This window comes from Ooceraea biroi, chromosome 6 (assembly GCF_003672135.1).
Source record: "Ooceraea biroi isolate clonal line C1 chromosome 6, Obir_v5.4, whole genome shotgun sequence".
NCBI lineage: Eukaryota > Metazoa > Arthropoda > Insecta > Hymenoptera > Formicidae > Ooceraea > Ooceraea biroi.
The window spans coordinates 10975667-10995707 of NC_039511.1; the positions used below are offsets into that span (position 1 = coordinate 10975667).

At 36.4% G+C, this 20041-nt stretch overlaps 1 protein-coding gene and 2 non-coding genes across 6 annotated transcripts in view; 1 reads left to right on the forward strand and 2 right to left on the reverse strand.

Moving 5' to 3' along the window:
- Window positions 1–20041, forward strand: part of LOC105284108 — an 81693-nt gene that overhangs the window by 19463 nt on the left and 42189 nt on the right. For 2 of the 4 annotated variants that reach the window (XM_011347369.3, XM_011347365.3), the window contains one exon: window positions 296–5496. The exons of the other annotated variants lie outside the window; for them this stretch is intronic. In XM_011347369.3, coding sequence (XP_011345671.1) covers window positions 296–419 — 124 coding nt within the window. In that variant the 3' untranslated portion in view covers window positions 420–5496. Of the gene's footprint in view, window positions 1–295; window positions 5497–20041 lie in introns of those variants that run through there. 4 annotated transcript variants of the gene reach the window in all.
- Window positions 11741–11813, reverse strand: Trnav-aac. Its single transcript has one exon. It is a non-coding gene; the product is annotated as a tRNA-Val (tRNA).
- Window positions 12219–12291, reverse strand: Trnav-aac. Its single transcript has one exon. It is a non-coding gene; the product is annotated as a tRNA-Val (tRNA).

The following is a 20041-nucleotide window of genomic DNA, read 5'->3' on the forward strand; positions in this document are numbered from 1 at the left end:
TTACTTATTATAATATTGCAAAAGAGATTTGAGAAACACTGAGGAAACCCGCCTGATCCAAATGCAGGCGAGATCCAAAATTCATTTGGCGCCTGGTGCGCGTCGGCTGGCTCCGTTGTTGCTGCAACATCCATATGCGGAATATATATAGAGTTACCGGTCGTGTGCATCGATGCATGTTTATGCACACCATGCAGCGAGACAAGTGCAGAGAGCTAGAGAGAGAAAGAATTCTGACAGGGTGAAGCCGGCCAGCAGAATGTATGGCTGTATCGTGATGTTGATCTGATTTCAGAGGGCTGAACAAGAAAATCGTTTTATATTACGGCTCGCCGCCGCCATTCCAGTGTAATAGGAAACAACAGGATCTAATTATAAATGTAATGTGCCGCGCGCAAGTCGGCATCTTGGTATTCTAGAATATGATGTTTACGTCTTACAAAAATAAAATAATTCAACTCTGTCAAAAATCTTCTTTCGATTCTCATTTTTCAGGCATTTTTAAAACAAACATTTTTCTTAGAATTTTTCGTAAGTTCATCTTATCTTGTACCAACACAACGTGAAGAAACATTTTAGACGTATCATGCTACTGTTTGACAATTAATGCCTCGTCTTGTTAAGAGTTAAACGTTCCGATGTTTATCTTTAGAAAACAGGATATTGCTTCTATCTATAGTATAAAAGCTTTATACTATATATTTTAAGCTTTATACTCTTTATATAGGATCGCATATGCGTCTGTATATAGAACAGATACTACATAATTAGATCTATTAGAGATTTCTCCATTATCCAAAATAGAAAAGCACGTTTCGATATTATTTTGGTATTGCAGCTCTATATTGACCCACATATATCAATCTGAATTCTGTCGACTAATTCAGCGTATTATTATTTTCGATGTCCTCGATTTCAATTATTTTACTGTTCGCATTACCATTGCAAACGGATAACGTTCAGATCTAATGGCGAATTCGATTGGATGCACTAGTGTGCACTGAGTACATACTAAGGCTTGGTTACAATCAATTTTTATAAGAAGAAACATAAGAATATAAATATAAAAATTGACTGTAAACAAGCCTTGGTGTGCACTCAGTGCGCACTAGTGTATCCAATCGAATTCGCCATAAGTATACTCGTCTCGACATAACCCATTCCTATAAATTCCACGGTATCTTGCAAAACTTTCATGGCGAAATCTTATATAGACATATCACAACGTTAATTTGATTTGCGAAAAGATTCGAATTCCGAAAAATTTTACTATCGACGAGAAACAGTAGACGCGACCGATGCACAATGCAATACGTGATATTTATGTATAAAACTTTTGTTGTAGTGCATACGCGAAAAAAATCGCTGCACTTTGTTTTTTTCAGGTAATTGCTTTTCTAGAGAAAAAACCGTCACGTCATCTGTCCATCCTGTTGTTTTCAATATTTACATACGCGCTTGTCGCATCGTGCGCGCAAATCGCATTGTCGATTTCGATTTTGCTTTTTTCTCTGTCGAACTTACATATTGACAAAAAAGAAAAATTGAACTCCGCGAGTTCGTGAGGAGAATTTTTTGAATGTGATATGCGTTGACCAAATCGAGAGTTTGAACTAAAAATCTGAACTTCAGATTTGTATAAATGGAATAATAAAAGTTTTACATTGTCACTTACCGATCGATGATTATTTCTTAGGAGCGTCTCAAAATTATCAAATCTGAAACAAAAGTTAATATTGATGAATTAATCAATAAATTTCAAATTATTTGTTACTGAAACGAAAACAAAGTTATTAAAGTTTATGATTTAATCAGTAGTGTTAATGTTTTGTTTTTTTGTATGCGTAAGTTATGAATAAGGATTTGTATTTTTAAACATTTTAGTTATATAAAAATTATCCAAAAATTATTATTTTTTTATATTACTGTTGTATATATGTGTTATCATACTCTCTATTATAATACTATTGTATCTCGTTAAAAATTTGTTCAAAATAAACGTTTTTATGATTTCCACATAAATATCATCTTTTCAATTGATTAAACTAATCGAATCTGAGAAGCTATTTAAGTTTCAACTTTGCATTTTTGTGTATTTCCTCTCATTCATTCATTTGCGTGACATGTACAGGATAAATCTGATGAAATTTAATTTTATTTAAAATATTCTGATCGCCAATGAGATAATAAATACAAAATATAATGAGGAAAGGAGAAAGGATCGGTCGTGAGAAGCAAAAAGAAAACAACCAGGCAGCAAAGAGGACGAAGACATCGTCTGTAAGAAGATGTATCTTTAATGACGACGAGCGGCCTATATTCAGTTGTCGGGTTCGTTTTCTGCTGTCACGGATGCCGTGCGATGTGCTGGCGTACAAGATAAATGGCGGATAAAAAGGTACCGTCGCTGTGTACCATGCTGTACCGACCTCTTTCCTATAAAAGCGGAGATCGGCCGCCCCTTCAACCCTTCCCTCGTTTCCCTAAAACTTTCAGCCAGGCTTTACTCGCCTCTCGATAAACACTAATTGCAACCGCTTATTAAATTGCTTCAAGCTTTTCGCCGACCGATCGTAATTATAAAAAATCTTAATGGCATTGGCATTTCTATCATTAGTTTTATTACGTAATAACATTCGACACCTAATATTCAATTCTCATTACATTGAAATGTTCAGGAATGCTAATTTGCATGCTAAACTATAATAAGTATATTTTTTTAATGTTGGATTTATACATGATGAAAATATCTACACGTGAGGATGTAGCTATATAATTTTATTTTAATACTTGTATTAAAAGCAGAAAATTCTGCTTGAAGCATTTTTTATTCTGGCACTTTAAAACGAAAAAATTCGCACGAGATGTACCAGTAGGAATTAATTTTATTGTGGCAATATTCGCACGTTTCGGAAGCGTGCATGGAGCGCGCGGTCTATCTAGGTGAATTTTGATAGCAAAGAAGGCGCAGCAAGCCAATCCAGCCGTTGCGTGACCGCAACCACTTCGGGAATACCAGTGCAATACTATTCAAAACCCCGGGACACAGGTGCTCCAGCACCGCTTCCGTGCCATTGAATTGGCTACGACTATCGTGCGACTATTTGCACGATGTCGTGCAATTTGTACACACGCGTGCGTTTGGAAGCCTCGGAAGAATGCCGCTGGAAATACTTCGTAAAATACATCTCTTTTGTTTCTGTTTAAACAAGAGAAATTTAATCCTTTGTTGTTTCGCAAATAAAAAATTATTCGTATCTCGAATAAGAAAATTGGACACAAAATATCATTAAAAATAATTAATTGAAAATTTCATAAATGACAAAAGAGGCAACAGTTCCGGCATTTAGATTAATCTTTCGTGCAATTAGATCAGATTTATTCAGATTTTGCGTATCTCGCGAATATGAATAAATCAATAATCCAAACTGCAACGCCACTTGCGTGTGTCAACAGTACATAAATTGTATTATAACATTGCAGTGTAACAGTGCAGCAAACTTTTCACGTGAGCGATACTTTAATCTCGGCCAAATTAATCAACCAACCGATCTGATCGGCAGTGAATTACGATCCAGCTTGTGGATTCGTGCTGAGGCCGAGGTCGTGACCATTACAAAATTCGCTTGCCTTTTCCACGACGTGGAAAAAGCAGCATCCGTCTGATCTTTTCTCGCCGACATTGATGGACGAGACGATGATTGGTATTCGGGGTTCGAACGGTGAAATAAAGTACCGCCCCTAAGTCTGATCCTGATGTAGTACTATCCCTTCCGAGGTTTAGCAATTTCGTTTCGGAAAAGTGGGACATCCGAGAACGCGTCATCGGAAAACGTCCGAGTCGAATGGTATAAAGATACTGAAAATAATCTTTTTATAGATATAAATAAGGCATTTTCTAGATACAGAAATACGTTGAATTTTTATATACTTATCTGTTTCGTGCGTTTTATGAAGATAAATAAATTGTATAATGATAAAAATGTGTCCACGAAACGATCGACTCCAATAAAAATTTTCTTCGAGTAACTTGGACCCTATAAAATGAATATTCTTCAACACGACGTTCGATTACACCTTTTCCCACGGACGACAAAAAGAAGGAGCCAACGACAAGAAACGGAAAGGCGGAACGAACGAACGAGCGAAGCGTACGCGAAAGTTCGCAAAGCCGAGGAATTTCCGGGCGTCCCCGCGCGTGCACTTTGCTCGCAGCCGCGCTACTTTTCCACGGAGAAAGAACGGGGGAGGTGATTCGCCACCGTCAAAAACCGCTTCCCGTCTTTTCTTCTCAGGCGAATAAACCGCGTCGCACGTACGGCGAATTCGCGATGGAGAAAAAAAAGGAGCGCGCACTATGAAAAGGGAACATTTTGGTTAAAGGATTTTCTTTTCACCCTCGCTGTTATTCACGGAGTGTAATATCCATTTCATCCTCTCGCCGAAACCCATCGCGTATCTTCTGCTGTCGCGTGTACTTTTAATGTTCATATTGCCACTTTTGCCTAATATGATAATGGTGCATTAAGCACACTCAAACTCCATTTTTCTCTCGATCTTTCTCCATTCGTCATGCAGATCGCGATAAGATATCTAAAAATGTTGATATTTTTTCAGTGATAATGATTGAATAAATAATAGTCAAAAGTTAATATTTCTTTTTTTAATAATATTACAGATATTATTGCATATTCTCTGTAGCTTTCTCTGTACCATTATTATGTAATATTTGTTATATATAATATATTACTATTTTAGTGTTTGTTTAATAACGTTTGTAACATGTTTGTAAGATTTAATTATTTTTATTTTTTATGTAGATACATTAAATATATTTTATGTATGAATTTAAAAAGTTTTATCTTTAATTTTAATCTTGAAGTTTAATCTTTAATTTTTCGAATTTTGAAACTTGACATCACGAATCGATTATGTCACTCAAAACAAAAGGTGCGATATAACAACCCTCGTTACAAGAGGATTTAAAATTAAGACACAAATTCAAGAATTTTTTGATGACACGTACTATAGCTACCCAGTTTCGAGGGACTCCTAAGCACATCCAGAAGGGTGGAAAGTATTAATTTGAGCCTTTGACTTGGGGAGCAAGAATCAAGGGCATGGAAGTAAAATATTGAAATTCTTCTCCCTTGTGACATTTCAAAAGGCAAGCCTATTTTATCGAAAGTTCGAAATAATTATTATTACTATTACAAAATTCACGTATCATTATTTATTAGCAAAATTATATAATGATATAATAATTATATAAAATATAGTGGTGTATGTGTATAATTAGTTATTATTAATTTACAACAGATTTTCGTGCCTGTATTATTGTTCTCGCTTTTCACTTCTAATAAAAATCTTTGGTAAATACAGGAATTCCTAATGTATAAATTCACATTAAGTCAAACACTGGAGACAAAAGTGAATAGAGCGAACAAAGACAAATAAAGTTCAGCGTTTCCAGTTTTACTGATAAAAGTAAAAAAAGAAACAATCAAAAACAGGTTAAAAATTAAAGAATCTGATTTGCCAGTAAAATGGGGTGCACTGCATTAGAGAGTGCAACGCGAAATGTATGACCCGATTCTGTCAGAAAGTTGCCAGCTTTTAACCGGACCGTATCCGAATTGGGTTTTTCTCTTTCTCTTTCTGCCTTCCTTTTTTTGTTTCTCTCTTGTGACGAAGCGCGCTTCTCGTTACGCTCCGCGCCGTAAATTTCGCCGTTTATTATTCACGGGTGGATCATTCTGCGGCGCGGCACTAAAAACTTCGCGCCCGTCTTGAGGGCGGATAATCAAAGAGAAATAAACCGTTCGCCTGTGTCGAGGCGATTTCTTTCTGCGAAAAGATCGTAAACCGATGGCATATCCATTTCCAGCCTACTGTACCGAGGCAGCGTTGATTTTTACCGACCTGGAAACTACGAAAGAATGAAAATTTTTTATTTTCGGATTTTTACAATCTCTATTTCTCTATCCTAACTTTTTGATTTTTCTGCGTATTGTTTGAGATCAAACGAGGACAAAAGAATATTGTTCAACAACAAAAGTTACGTCAAAAGTCATGCAGTAAAGTCATGCAGATTGATATGAATTCAATAGAAAGCATTGCTGCTAAGGAAAAAGTTTTTTAGAAGTTTTTAATATGCATTTTCATGCGCGCTCGCGGTGTTATGTAATTAACAAAAAGAGTTTAAAATAATTGCGCCGATTTATGTAAGATGTGATTTTGAATTTAGATAATTTATTATGCAATAACGTTTTGCTAGAAATTTTTATATCGCACGGAGTTTGGGTTATGATATGACACTTGTTGAAACAATACCGATGTTGTGGCAGTGTTCAAAATATATTAATGCTGACAGACGATAGATGCAGATTATTCAAATAAAAATAAAAATTTACGTTTTAAGCAAGTATTGATTTTTAAGATATAACAACAAATTAAATAAAATAGAAAATAATATTTTTCAGAAAACATTCTTATTTATCGACGAACTCAGCTGATCACATAACATATATTTGTACGCGCCTTCTGGCCTCAACCATACGAACGAGGTCGACCAGTAGTAGCCCCGGTATTTCAAAGCACTTGGGAGATATCCGTAAATGGACCAAGTACACAAAGAATTCTCTATCGTGTGGGCACCTTCGTGCGCGGTTATAACCGTTTCCGGGAAAGCTTTTATCGGAATAGATTAGACAGCTGAAAGGACCGCCACCAGCTTCTCGCGGTGATGGTGTTTGAGATGATCTCACCGCGCGCGTTCGTCGGCGAGAAAAAAATAATCCCTTCATGCCAGCTTTCTTCGAGGGGAGTTTGATATTCCGCGGATCATTCGTCTTCAGCTCCTTTCTCTCGTCGGTTAGACATTACCGCAGGAATATCCTTCGCAGTCCCCCATTCTTTCGCCAGCAGGATTTCAGGATAATCCCGCTCAACCGCCGCAGCAATGCTGCGTCGCGGCCTTAGAAAAGAAAGCGGGCAAGATAAAGAAATGAGGTGACGAAACAATGAAAAACACAAAAACAAAGCGACGTTTAGTGCTAGCTTCAAATGAATGTCCAAGTCTAGAAAAACGGAGAACGCGCGCGGGATAAGGTTGCGACAAAATTAGTTAGTTTTCTGACAAAAATAGGATTTGTCTTTCAAATTATGAGAGCTTTTTTAGTTTTTTAATTATTTTCTTAGAAAGAAAGACGACAATTTAATATTTTTGACGAAAATAATATTATAGATTGAATTATCAATTATATTTATGAGAAATTTATGTCATTTTTGGTCAATTATCTTTTATAAAATATTAAGAAATATTTGATAAAAGTTAAACTTAAAATAAATAAAAAGTGTTATGAAATAATTTAGGTATATTAAGGCTTTTTCTTTACAATCTATTTATCTGCAAAATACCAGGTGTGATACCAACCTTATGTACCCTGCCTCCCCCACACACACAATATGATATGATTGTAATGATATAATTGATAAATTTACTATATAATATCATATTAATGTAATTTCTTTAAACAGAAGAAAAATTAATAGACATACAATGTTTATTAGAAATTCTCATATGAAAATAATTAATTTTATCTTTTAGCAACGACAATTTAATGACAATAATTATCGACTTATGATTTTTTCATATAATAACCAATTCCATTCAATTATAACATCGAAAAATGATGAATCGAGGAAGATACGAAAAATGTGACCAAGAACGAAGCTCAAGTCACCCATGCTGGCAACCGCAGTAAAGCTACGGGGAAAATCTCGCCCGAGGAAAGTTAAAGTTTTGATCCTCGACGACCCGATATCGCAGTAACGTGCTGAACATCTTACGAGTCCTGGCTAACTACCAGCTCTACCCATCTCTCCCGCGCCATCATCTCCCTTCACCTCCTAGAAAAATAGACCATAAGGTCGTTGCCCGCCTGAGTATCCTTACTCGACGAAGTAATTTTTCAAAATGGCTTACATCCCCTGCGCTCCAACGTTTATATAAATAAAAATATGAAATAATTATATCACATAAAAATATAAAGAATAAACGTTTAATAATCTTTTATTAGCAATCAATATCTTATTGTAGTTATTTATTAATGACGTTATTATTAACGATGTAATTAATTTCCGATTAATATTTTATATTATATTGATTATTTATATCATCTATATATGAGAGAATTTAATTATGTGCTCAACTTAACTTTTATTAAATTTATCCGCTTTATTACCATAAATTTATATCGGAAAAGAGAGACATAATTAAATTACTAATTGAGTAAGTACATTTCAATATTACATTGATAATTAAGTGTTATCGTTAATAAAAATATCGTTGTCCTCAATGTGTCAGATGTCAAATTATCCGCTTGCAACGTAACAGAAGTAAAATAACGAGAAACCAACATTATACCTACTTAGTAGCTGACGGTGTTCGCAATTTTGTCAATAGCGCAACTTGTTCGCCGTCTCATTACGTTCACCTGTACGTACGCTCGTGTATACACATATGGTAATCGCATAATATCTCTCGAGATACCAGTTTACGCTACGCAAGTGCCAAATTGCAGCTGTAGCTGCTAGATCGGCGCGACGTGAAATATCCGCCATGGCGATAATAGGGCGCCGCCAGGTCGGGTCAGACGTGCGTTCTGTTCCGCAATTGTTTCGTCGCATTGTAATTACAGCATTATTTCGTTCCTCGTCTAACCCTTCCCTCCGTTCCTCCTTCCGTCATCCTTGCAACTCGTAACAATCGTCACCAGGAGATCGAGTGCATCTCTTGTCGCCTCCCTCGTCGCATCCCTCGTCGTATCCGTGCATCATTCATTCTTGACTAAAGCGCTATAGGTATACACGAGGAGCCCCGTGTGTTTCCTCACACTTTATCCCCGACTTCTTTTGATAAACTTCCACAGGAGCTCTACGAAAATTCTCTGAACTCATGCGCGTTGACAGTTTCTCAAAATATCATCCCCAGAAGTTTCTAAGTCGTCAAAGTACCTCGTGCATCTATATATGTACATATTTTTCTTTTTTCTTCGCTGCAGACATTAAGTAATGCGTTTAATGTGCTTTACGCATTTCTCTGATCCTTTAATATCCTGTTAATGTTTTAGTCTCCAACATAATTCGTCTAATATCATTATTGTCTTAATTTTGTTACATATGTAGTTGTTTTATAATTATCTATGTGTAAAGTTATCTTCTTATAATATTCATAAATTATAACCGCAACGTTTTTTATGTAAAAAGCATCTGATCTACAATTAATCAATTACTTTTATGGATTTTAAATATGTTTTTTGCGGGGAAGGGAGCGAGAAGTATATATATTATAAAAAAATTACATAAAAGAATGTACGTTGCATTCGTTCTACGATAACGTTCGGTTTCTAATAAAAATCGAGCAATTTTTACTTCCCCCGAAGATTCGTCTGATCTGATCGCTAAAAGTGCCATCGTGTAAGTACTTCTACTCCCGAGTCTGATGCATTGCATTGTCGACACAAGCTACAATAAGTGGCGCTCACGACAAACGCAAACATCGGTGAACCAAAAGTTAGATAGGATTGAGTTCATGGAAGTACAACGAGCAATAACATCTACTTTTACAACTTGTAATTAAATTACCTCGCACGATCGCATATTACATTTACCAGAAAGGAATCTACAGTGTGGCTTTCGAAGTGGCTTGCATTTTTCAGGAATTTTTCGGGGCGCACAGACAAACACAGTCTGAATATGCACTCTGTATGCGAAAAGAGCCAAACTATGTATTTTACACGAAAACGAGAAACCGCAATGCTGATACATTGCACGTTACACGGTGTATCTCTATATTTATGTAATATTCTCTCTCGTTTGTAATAAAGCTATAAAGTATTAAAGTAGAGAAGATTTTCCATTACAAGTAATTAAAAATTTTTGTATATTAATCAAGTTTTACATTTAAAACATGTAAACGTTTTGTAAACGATATATTTGCTCAAAAATTATTGTAAATGACGAATTACTATAGAAAAATGCGCTTTCACTTAAGAAGAAATTAGCCAAAGCTGTCCTACAAAGTAACATATCTTTTTTTATAAATATCTATATCTTTGCACTTATAATTTATGAATAATATCTTATCTACAATTAATAAATTATTATTTAAGGAATTTCTTATTTAAGGAATCTGTGTTTTTTTTATCTTCTCTTTCGTACTTGCGTGCGTACTCGCGGGGATGCATCTGCAGCCGGAAGTAGATCTTTACTGGAGTTGCGAGGGAACGAAGGGGGATGCAAACGAGATCGGGATTTAAGGACAGTGGGGTAGCGATGGTTCTTATAAAACTTGTACGCATCTGAGACTGGTGTGGAATAAAAAAAAAGAAATCCCATCGGAGAAACCCCGAGTTGACGGGGAAGAAGCGAAAAACGACAACAAGGGGATGCATCAGGCAGGTCTAGACCGCATTTTCCTATCCTGAGACAAAGTATTATAAGTTGCAAACCCGAGAACCCCGCAGGCAGCTCCCGCTTTCGCGTCGTGAATCTGGCGTTCTGTCCTCCTTCTGGGTCAATCCTTTCGAGGACTTTGTGATTGCGCTGTGCACACCATATGGAATATGCATATGTATCTCCCATGTAAACGAGAGATTTATGCAAAACACTTTGTTCCGCAAATGGCGTCAGTAGACTTGGAAAATGTTTTTGTTCTCGCCAGCAGGTGAAAATCAACTGCTCTCAATTTGTATCTTATCTTCTATTAAAATTCGCTGCTTTTTCCTTTAAATATAATGAAACAAAATATTTGCACGATTGTCATTTTTATGTTAACTTTTAATCTCGATTATTAAATCGAATCTTTCATAGTTACTGTATTACAGTTAATTCCAGAGATGAAAACAATTTCGAAAATGTACTCTAGCTTTGAATAATTTCTTTGTACACATAGCGATTCGATTGCCACGAAAAACGACGCAATCCTGGTTAAACCAGTTTTTGAAGTGAAAGGACGCCTGCACTACGTCGAGTTGCGTAGATTTACTAATGGCGTCGATAGCTCACACCATCCAAATTAAACTTTCACGAGTACGGCCCGTTGACTCCCGCATACTCGATTCGCGGGTTTACACGATCGTTACACGAGTGTCATGCATAATACATGTACTTTCCTGCGCTCTCTAATCGGTAGTTTACCGTTAATCGACTGCCATTGTTTCTGTTGAGACGCGGCTTTGCCTCTCGCTCTATTGTTTGATAATTTCATCTCCTCGCGGATACTCTCTTGAGAGTAATACGTACATTCAGATGGAATGTTACATTGTCTTTAATGACTATTGATCGTCCTGAGTGCCAAATTGGAAACAATTTTAGCTCCATCGAAATGGTCCGAGATTTCACATAATTTTTATCTTGCGAATTATTCAGTATGTTTATCATATCAGTTTAATTGTGTATTAATGTAATAGAGAAGATATGTAATACGAACAGAAATATTGAATACAAAATATAAGAAAATATTTTCACTGTGAAACTCTTGGTTTTAATAAAAATTTAAATGTATAAAGCGATTTATCCTTAATAAATCGAAATGCATTTTTCCATTTACGTATAAATATAAAGTAGACACGTTATATCGGCTTTCGTCGATAATTCTTTTTGTACTATAATATGCAATATGTATTGCATTTTTAATCCTTAAAAATTTTAAATACCAAAATTGTGACAAAAAATATGTTTCCGCCCGGGATCGAACCGGGGACCTTCCGCGTGTTAGGCGGATGTGATAACCACTACACCACGGAAACGCTGTACACATAGAAAGCTACTACGAGAAGTGGATTGGAATTGTATTGATTATGACTACAAATACAAATACATTGCATATGGAATAACACAGAACATTATAAATTTTATTTGTACAATTGTTTCGCAAATCTCATTTATTCTTCTATAGAATACTTATTTATATGAAAACAATGATGGAAATTACAAAGAACTAGTTATGAAAAGATCAATGTATCATTTCATTTTGCAAAATGCTAGTGGCAGCAACTACAAGTTTAATAGATATTGATAAAAATCTTGTTGCTTCTACATATATTCGGTCAATTAAATTAAAAACAATAAAAATGCATTTCTCATATTTTTCTCATTAACATTTTTTTTTAATATACATATATTTGTGATTAATTAATTGTTAATACAAAAAATGTTTCCGCCCGGGATCGAACCGGGGACCTTCCGCGTGTTAGGCGGATGTGATAACCACTACACCACGGAAACTTGTTGACGTTGTCTTTATTCTGTCTGGTGGTGTCAACCCTGTTTTACTTTTCTAAATTATAGTAATTTTTATATTTCAATTCTAAATTATATTAATTTTAATATTTCAATCATCTACGTAAATATAAACTTATTATGACAGAACCTATAATATTACAAAATGATATAACGTATTACATACTAAACTATTGCAGATTTTTACAGAATAAAATAGTTACAAAAAAAATCTTAACATCATTTCTAGAATTTTATTTTTATGTTTTAAATAAAAATATGAAATCATTTTGCTTTACTATTTTTATTCATTGATTTAATAGTACTTTAGTAATGATAATATATAACATGTGCTAACACATTTGTATGATAAAATTATATCAATTATCTTTCATGTTATCGAAATTGCTGTGATACGAAGTTGCATCACAGCAATTATGTAACATAATTTTCGATTAAACTTTGCTACATTAAGTACTTTGATAAACGAGCATATACATAGATAACCTTTATATGAAACTGACAAATGATTGACAAAGTAATTCACAGGAAGGATTATCGTATGCTGTAAAAGTCTGAATTTAAGCTATTTTTACAACAAAAAATATTTCCACTCTGTTAAGCAGCGTTACACCACGGGAACTTGTTGCTGAAGCCTCTCTATTGTGTTTCTGTATTGTAGCCAGCAATCTGCTTTCATCCCGGATTACGTTAGTAATCCCACTTTGAAAAACGTGAAAAACCGTATATGCATTGACCGTCAAATGGTTCACCCTTTACTTAACTTGTTAAGCTTGTAATCAAGTTAATTATGTTGCATTAATATTTGTTATCATAAATTAATATCAAGTATATACTTGAGATTAATTTATGACAATAATAAACAATAACGATAAACAATAATTAATATCATAAACTAAGTAATGTAAAAAGAATTAACGTTAATTCTTTATGCAAACGACGAAACGACATAATACAGATATGAAGACAAAGACTTCTTTTATATAGCCGCTAAAGTATTTCTATCAAATAATTAATCCGAGCAGAAGTTCCCTTTCGCTTGGAAACGTTGATCTCCCGGATAAGACGTAATCCTTAAAAGCAACTCGCATAATCTTTCTCCCTTATCGAGTGTCGCGTATCTCGGTACTCTTCAGTAAGCCCTTCGTTACTGGTAGCACATGTGAGAGGAAGCAGGCGCCTTCGGTCCCCTTGAGAGCCGAGCTTTAAATATTCAAGATTTAATCTAAACTTCCATCTTATCGGGGCAATCGTGGGCCTCGCGGATTGGTTGTCGGCCCGTAGCAGACGAGTTCTCTCGCGAGTGTACGAGTTTTGCCTCAGGGGTGCAGCGACGACGACGACGTTGTGCAAACGAAGCGGATGAGGAACGCTCTGTAAGAAGAGCATCGTAATATTTTATGGCGGGATTGCCATAGCACCCGTGTTAAATTTTTTCGCACATTGGGACCATTATCCACGACACTTCACGCACTGGATGTTCATTACCATCGCAAACGAAGGGGAGGAAGAGGTAAAATCGCTAAGGTAAAATTAGTAAGCCATTTTAAGCACAGCGAAAAATCGAGTTTCGCTGACATTTTTTGTTTATGTTCAGGTCTGATTCCGTAGTAAATCGAGACCTCTCGACGCGATCGTATTGCAAGAGAAGCGACGCAGAGGGACGTCAGTGCGTAAATCTCGACGAGTACTCGCGCACGACGAGATGTCCGTCCAATAGTTGTGCGAGCGACTATCCTCATCGAGTCGGTCCTCTTGCGGCGACGACAGGTCGTTTACTCGACAGCAAAGCAGATTCGTATTAGGGGACTGCAAAGAACCGTTGCGGTGACGCGGCTCCGGGGAAAATTGCGCGATATCATTGCGGGAGTGAGGGTGCAACATGGAGAACGGCAACAACGGAAGTTTCCCTTTTATGGTAAAGTTTCCCTCCGCGCGTGAGAACCGCCTTTACGATGATTATTACGTTCGACGCGTAGAGACGAGGATGGGAAATTTGGGAAAACGATGACGATGCTACAACGATGCGGGGAAAAAGCAGAGTAATAGGCGGTGGGGCGATTTATTATCTGGAAGAAAAAAGTGGTTGCCCTCCGTTCGCGCGCGCGAACCGGCTCGAAAAGCCCTCGTCACTTTACTTACGACCCTCGTGCGATATTAATGATTCCTGTCCCGTCGTGACAAAAGTATGTCTCACCGATATTAAATATGTTATTACTATATATTAATAACTATTAAATGTTATAAACATGTTATTTAATACATTAGAGGTAAAATAATGCTTATTCTTATTTTGTAATCACGTTATTTTCATGCACGCAAATAGGTAAATTTTTTATTATTTTGTTTTTATACTTTATTCTAATTAATACATATACTCCTACATATTTCTGATTTTATATAATACTGTAAAATAGGATTATGCGCGTATATCATGAAAAACGTTTATAACACAGACCTGACGTAATATATTCCATAATGATATGCAATTTCATGGCAGCAATAACTCAGCATCGCCGAAAATCGTTATCGTCGCTAATACAAGATTCCTTGCAATATCGGCACATCCCGTATGCTACCATAATCGACCTGCTGTCGCCGCATAGTAAGTTCGGCGAAAACCTGCTGACGCATCTTATAAATGAAGGACTTCGCGAGCAACAACGCACCAAGCCACGCGTGGCAAATTTTACAAATGACACGGCCAAGGAGCATCGTAAATCATTAACGAGATATAGTAATAACTCTTGTTTGTCAGAAGGACACAATTTTGATGTTTTTATTTCCCGTCGTTACACATCACGGTCTATACATGTTACGAAACGTTGTCCGGCAGGAAAAATAATAAAAATACTTCGCGAAAGAATATATTCGCGTTTATTTTATTCACACCTATCCGTTCTATTCAACATCATCGGTAATTACCAAAGAACGTTGCTGTCAAGGTGCTTAATTGAAATACCGGCGCACCGGCGGAAGATTGATCGAGAAAGAGAGAGAAGGAGAAGCGAGACAATTACGAAGGTTGGACTAGATTGACGATATTTCAACGTCGAAAGTGCAAAATGGGGGCAAAAGAGAAGGAGCAAAATGCGCCAAGAATGCGCAAAAAGCAACAGATGAAACGCGAAGAGATTTGTTGTCGCTTCCCAATGTTCCGCTAATCTATTCCATTAATTACAATAGCATGTATGTGTATGTGTATATGTGAGATATTTTCCTAACATCAATTAAATATTACAAAATACATTAGCTTTGCATTCTCTCTCTCTCTCTCCTTCTTTTCTTTATGAATGTATAAGTAGACTGTTTATATACACCCAATATAAACTGAATTTAATTTAAACGCCATTACAGCCGACATCTTTTCCCCGTTTACGCCGTCGGCACGAATTCTCGTCATTTCGAGAGCAAGTTGGAAACGGTTGGCTATTTTTCAGGCAGGCTCCTCGCTTTCGAAGAATACCGTTCCTCCTTCGTGAAAAGCTCCTCCACTCGATATCGATTACCAACGGCGCTCGCTCTTCTACGCCTTTCTTTGCTGGCGTTTCTTTCTCTTCCGCCTAGTGTTTGATTTCCGCCCTCGCCTCCATCCAATCGTCCAGTATACGAAGGCCTTATATTTTCGGGAATAGCGAGAAACCTTTCTTGATCGGGCAATCCTCGTCTATTCTGGTCACGGTAAACCGTAACGAAGCATTCTATCTTTGTCTCTTGACGGCTTGGTAATTAATTAAATAGCGATGGTGAAACTTTGACAGTCGAGCAATTTGAAAGTTAGAAACAATCGCATTCCTGAGTTCCATGAATCTCTCTCTCCTATCTCAATTTTATTCATTTCGTGTACGTGTTGACGTGATGAAAATTTCTCTGGTATTACATAAAAATACTTCAAGCTTCCGTATAAGAATATTTGAGAAAATTGATTAGATGCAATTAATCATGATCAATATTGACTTTTTACTTATATACTTTCAAGCGTGTTTTCAACGTAAGCTCTTATTTCGAGTTTTAATTTCTTTAAGCTGTTTTTCATTTTTAGCTCTTCTCGCGAGTTTTACATTCTTAATGAAAAAAACTGTTTGCATTTAAATTTCCATCGATTAATCTTGTTTAATGATTGTAATTAATTGATTTAATACTTCATTCTCTTCAAAATTTTGATGAATTTTTAATATTTCCTATTCTCAGTTACTTGATCGGAACATTTAGATATTTCTCATTTCTAAATGCTCCTGAAATTAATTTATTATATATTCACTTTAACGATCTTAACGTTATCGATGCGAGGGATAGTTTATACATCACGTGTAAACGAACATCGAGCATCGTTTGAAGCACTGATTGATGCTGCCAGGCAAAAAGAAGCCCGTAGGGCGCAGGGAACAAAAATGGAGCGGCGGGAACGAGACAGAAAAAGAACGCTCGCAGTCGCGCTCGGCTGCATACGTCAGATGCACGTACATCGATTGCCGCCAATCGATCTTTCGTGCATGGAGGCGAGGATCTCGCGCACCGGCGGGATTTCTACCCCGTCGACTGGTTGTATATCCCCCAGGAAATGCGCCAGCTTGAACTCCAGTCGACCGAGACGATGCTACGCAGCTGCATCCGCGATACAACACCACGCAATTAACGAAATTCGTTGAGCTTCGTAATTGCAAGTTTTCGATGGCTTCATATAAGCTTTTAAAGATATCGATTATTAAAGATTCTTAACTTCCTTATAAATTGCATCCTCCATAGCTCTACAGCAATTAAAGAGACCAACGACACGTACAATGACATCTAAATATATATAGATTAGAAATTAAGAAGAAAAATTTCAATAATCTTTTTACAACAGCATGAAAAGAAATTGAGATAAAAATTCAAAGCTGGGGATTTTTTCCAAATTAATCTCTGATTGAAGGTGCAAAATCAATAACTGCATAGCTACTTACAGAGCAGGATTAATATAAGGAGTCACAGCGGCAAGATTTAAGGGACGGTAAAATGAGTCAAAAAACAATAGGCGATAAACGGTGTAGCGCGATAGCGAGCGAACGTTGAGCGTATGACAAACGAAAGGGAGGGGAGGTAGAGCATGTCAGAGAGTGACAGTTTAGACGAGAGTGTCGTGAGAGTATAGAAAGGAATTATTACTGCATATGACTGACAAACCCCGTCGGCGTGCAGTTTATCGCGTATTTAGTGCTGACCATCGAGCACACGTTAGCCAGTATGATCGACAAAAATTGTATCTAATATATATGAAACTGAACTGGCGATTAAAAATAATATTTCATTATAGAAAGGAACCTTTAAGACGAAGACAAACCAAAGGAAAGATACGAGCAAATTGGGAGATCACTGATTGTGAGAAACTTTCATGAGGTACTAAGGTGTAACATGAATTAATGAAGGGTCAGAAATAGCATTAGGCCCACAGCGGCAATTTACTTTAATCCGATTTTGGCTACTAATCCCTTTTATCCCGCTTATCTCTCACTGAGCTATCTTATCCTTCCTCTTTTTTCAGAATGCAGTTTACCGGACATTTACCTGTTCGACATATCGAAAGGTTCGATCGAAAGCTTAGCACACGGAATCGCAAATTGTTTGCTATCCGCCGGCCCTCGGGCCGAGTATCATCGAAATGCGTATCCACGCGGTCGATGGAACGCGCGCGAAAGGGATACCCACGACACGTATCCAAGTCAGTCTCCGATACGATGCCCGCCGGTAGTGCATCGGGGCGGACACGGGCAAAAGCCCGAGATGCAGGGCTGTGTTTGCTCGAACACGCTATTTGCTCCACTATCCCGTTTCCCGGTGTAGCTCGCGCGACGAGACCAGCCGCCTACAGGACGCTTCAAAGAGAGCGTATACATCGGCGCGCTAGTTCCGCTAAACGTCTCGGTTGCGCAAACACGACTCCCGGAAGTCGGGAGTTTCGCGAAGGTACGTGGCGCGAAACCAGACTCTACTAGCTTCGAGACATGTGTGCGCCTCGAAGCGCTGGTTACACACGTGGGGCCGGAATCACGAGATTCACGTGCGGTGGCTGGCAATGATGGACGAAGTTAGAAGACGCGCTAGGGGATATTTGTCTCATAAGATAAATTAGTTAGATTTTCGATGGTAGAATGCACTCGCGTGTACACTTCAGTTTACGATAATATGCACGATCTTACTTAAAAGAATTGCTTACTGATTCCGTATGTTCTTTTCTTATGCTTCATTTTATGTTAATTGCTCATTTTTACGTAAGAAATAAGGTAACTACAGATTTGTGGAGGAATGTATTCTCTTTGTTATAATCTGAAAATCTCGAGTGTGGGCATTGGATTAAAGGATACTCCTTTAAATTAATTTTCTCAATAAAAAGAGAGTAAAAGACATAATATGAGTTTGAAGATCCAGATAAAGTTCAACACTTATGCTTTTTAAAATAATTACAGTTTGACACAAATGAAATTAAGGCCAGCATAACATCAGCGATTCACTACATACCAGTTATAGATGACCTGTTCCTGTTTTAAAACATTCTATGTGAAAAATAGTGTATTCGTATATACATATGTATATATGTGCATATACATTGTGCATTGCAGAGAAAGAGATATGTTCAAATTGGTTCTGGGAAAACAACATGACATATTGTGTTCCCTTTCTACTAACATCGTATCATATTATGTTGCACAAAAACACTGTGCTCATATACGCTGTTGCACACCAAATACATAATTTATTTTCAGAAAGTGGAAAGAATTTTTATGATACTGGCATAATGCAGAATACATCGTAGTCATATACTTAAAAAGTTATTTTACATGAAAGATTATACTTATCGTTATAGCTAATATCATTATATAAAAGATGCATAAAATTTAAGAAAAATTTTGAAATAGATAAGAAATATTTCTATCAATATTTTTTCTTCACTTTTTCTTCGTCAAATACATAAAATAATTGAAAAAATTACACGGATTTTCTGAGGGGTGCATCGAGTTATTTTTTTATATGTACTACAGAAAGAGAAAAAGAGAGAGAGAGAAATTTAGTATATTTATCTCCTGCAAATATTCTGTATGTAAAAATTATATTATTTATTATGTGTTTAAAATATTTTATATATAGTTTTCAACTTTTTTCATCTTACTTATTCTCGTATTTTTGATTCTCATTTTATGCAATTAACAATTCGACATTGTTGAGATTGTATAGTTATTTTACTCGTGACCGATTCGAATTTATCCACGCGAGTCTGAGAATTGTTTTACAATCTAAATACAGTGAAGGTACGCTAATGAGAAAACAAAATGCAGTTCTTTTTGTGAAGCACCGCTAACGGTTATTTGCGATTACCAGAGCATAACGATAACATTTACATTTGGTCATGCAAACAACGAAACAGAAACATAATAAAAGAGAGCTTTTGTTGTAAGTACAATATAATTAGAAGATAATCAAATAACAAATGTTTCATTATAATCGAAATTCCGATCTTAATAAAATATCAGATACAAATCAGAGAAGCACATTGATTATATTCATAGAATTCTCTTCGAGGATTGTAAATTTTGATAACGTCATTGATCCTTTCAAAACCAACATTATTTGGACCACTCGTTCTGCATTAAATTACATCATCGTCTGTCATCTGAAAACTCATCTCGAAAGCTCCAAAACGAAGAAATATAAATTTCACTGTTGAACAAGCAATCTCCAGTATTCGGTATGATCGATATCG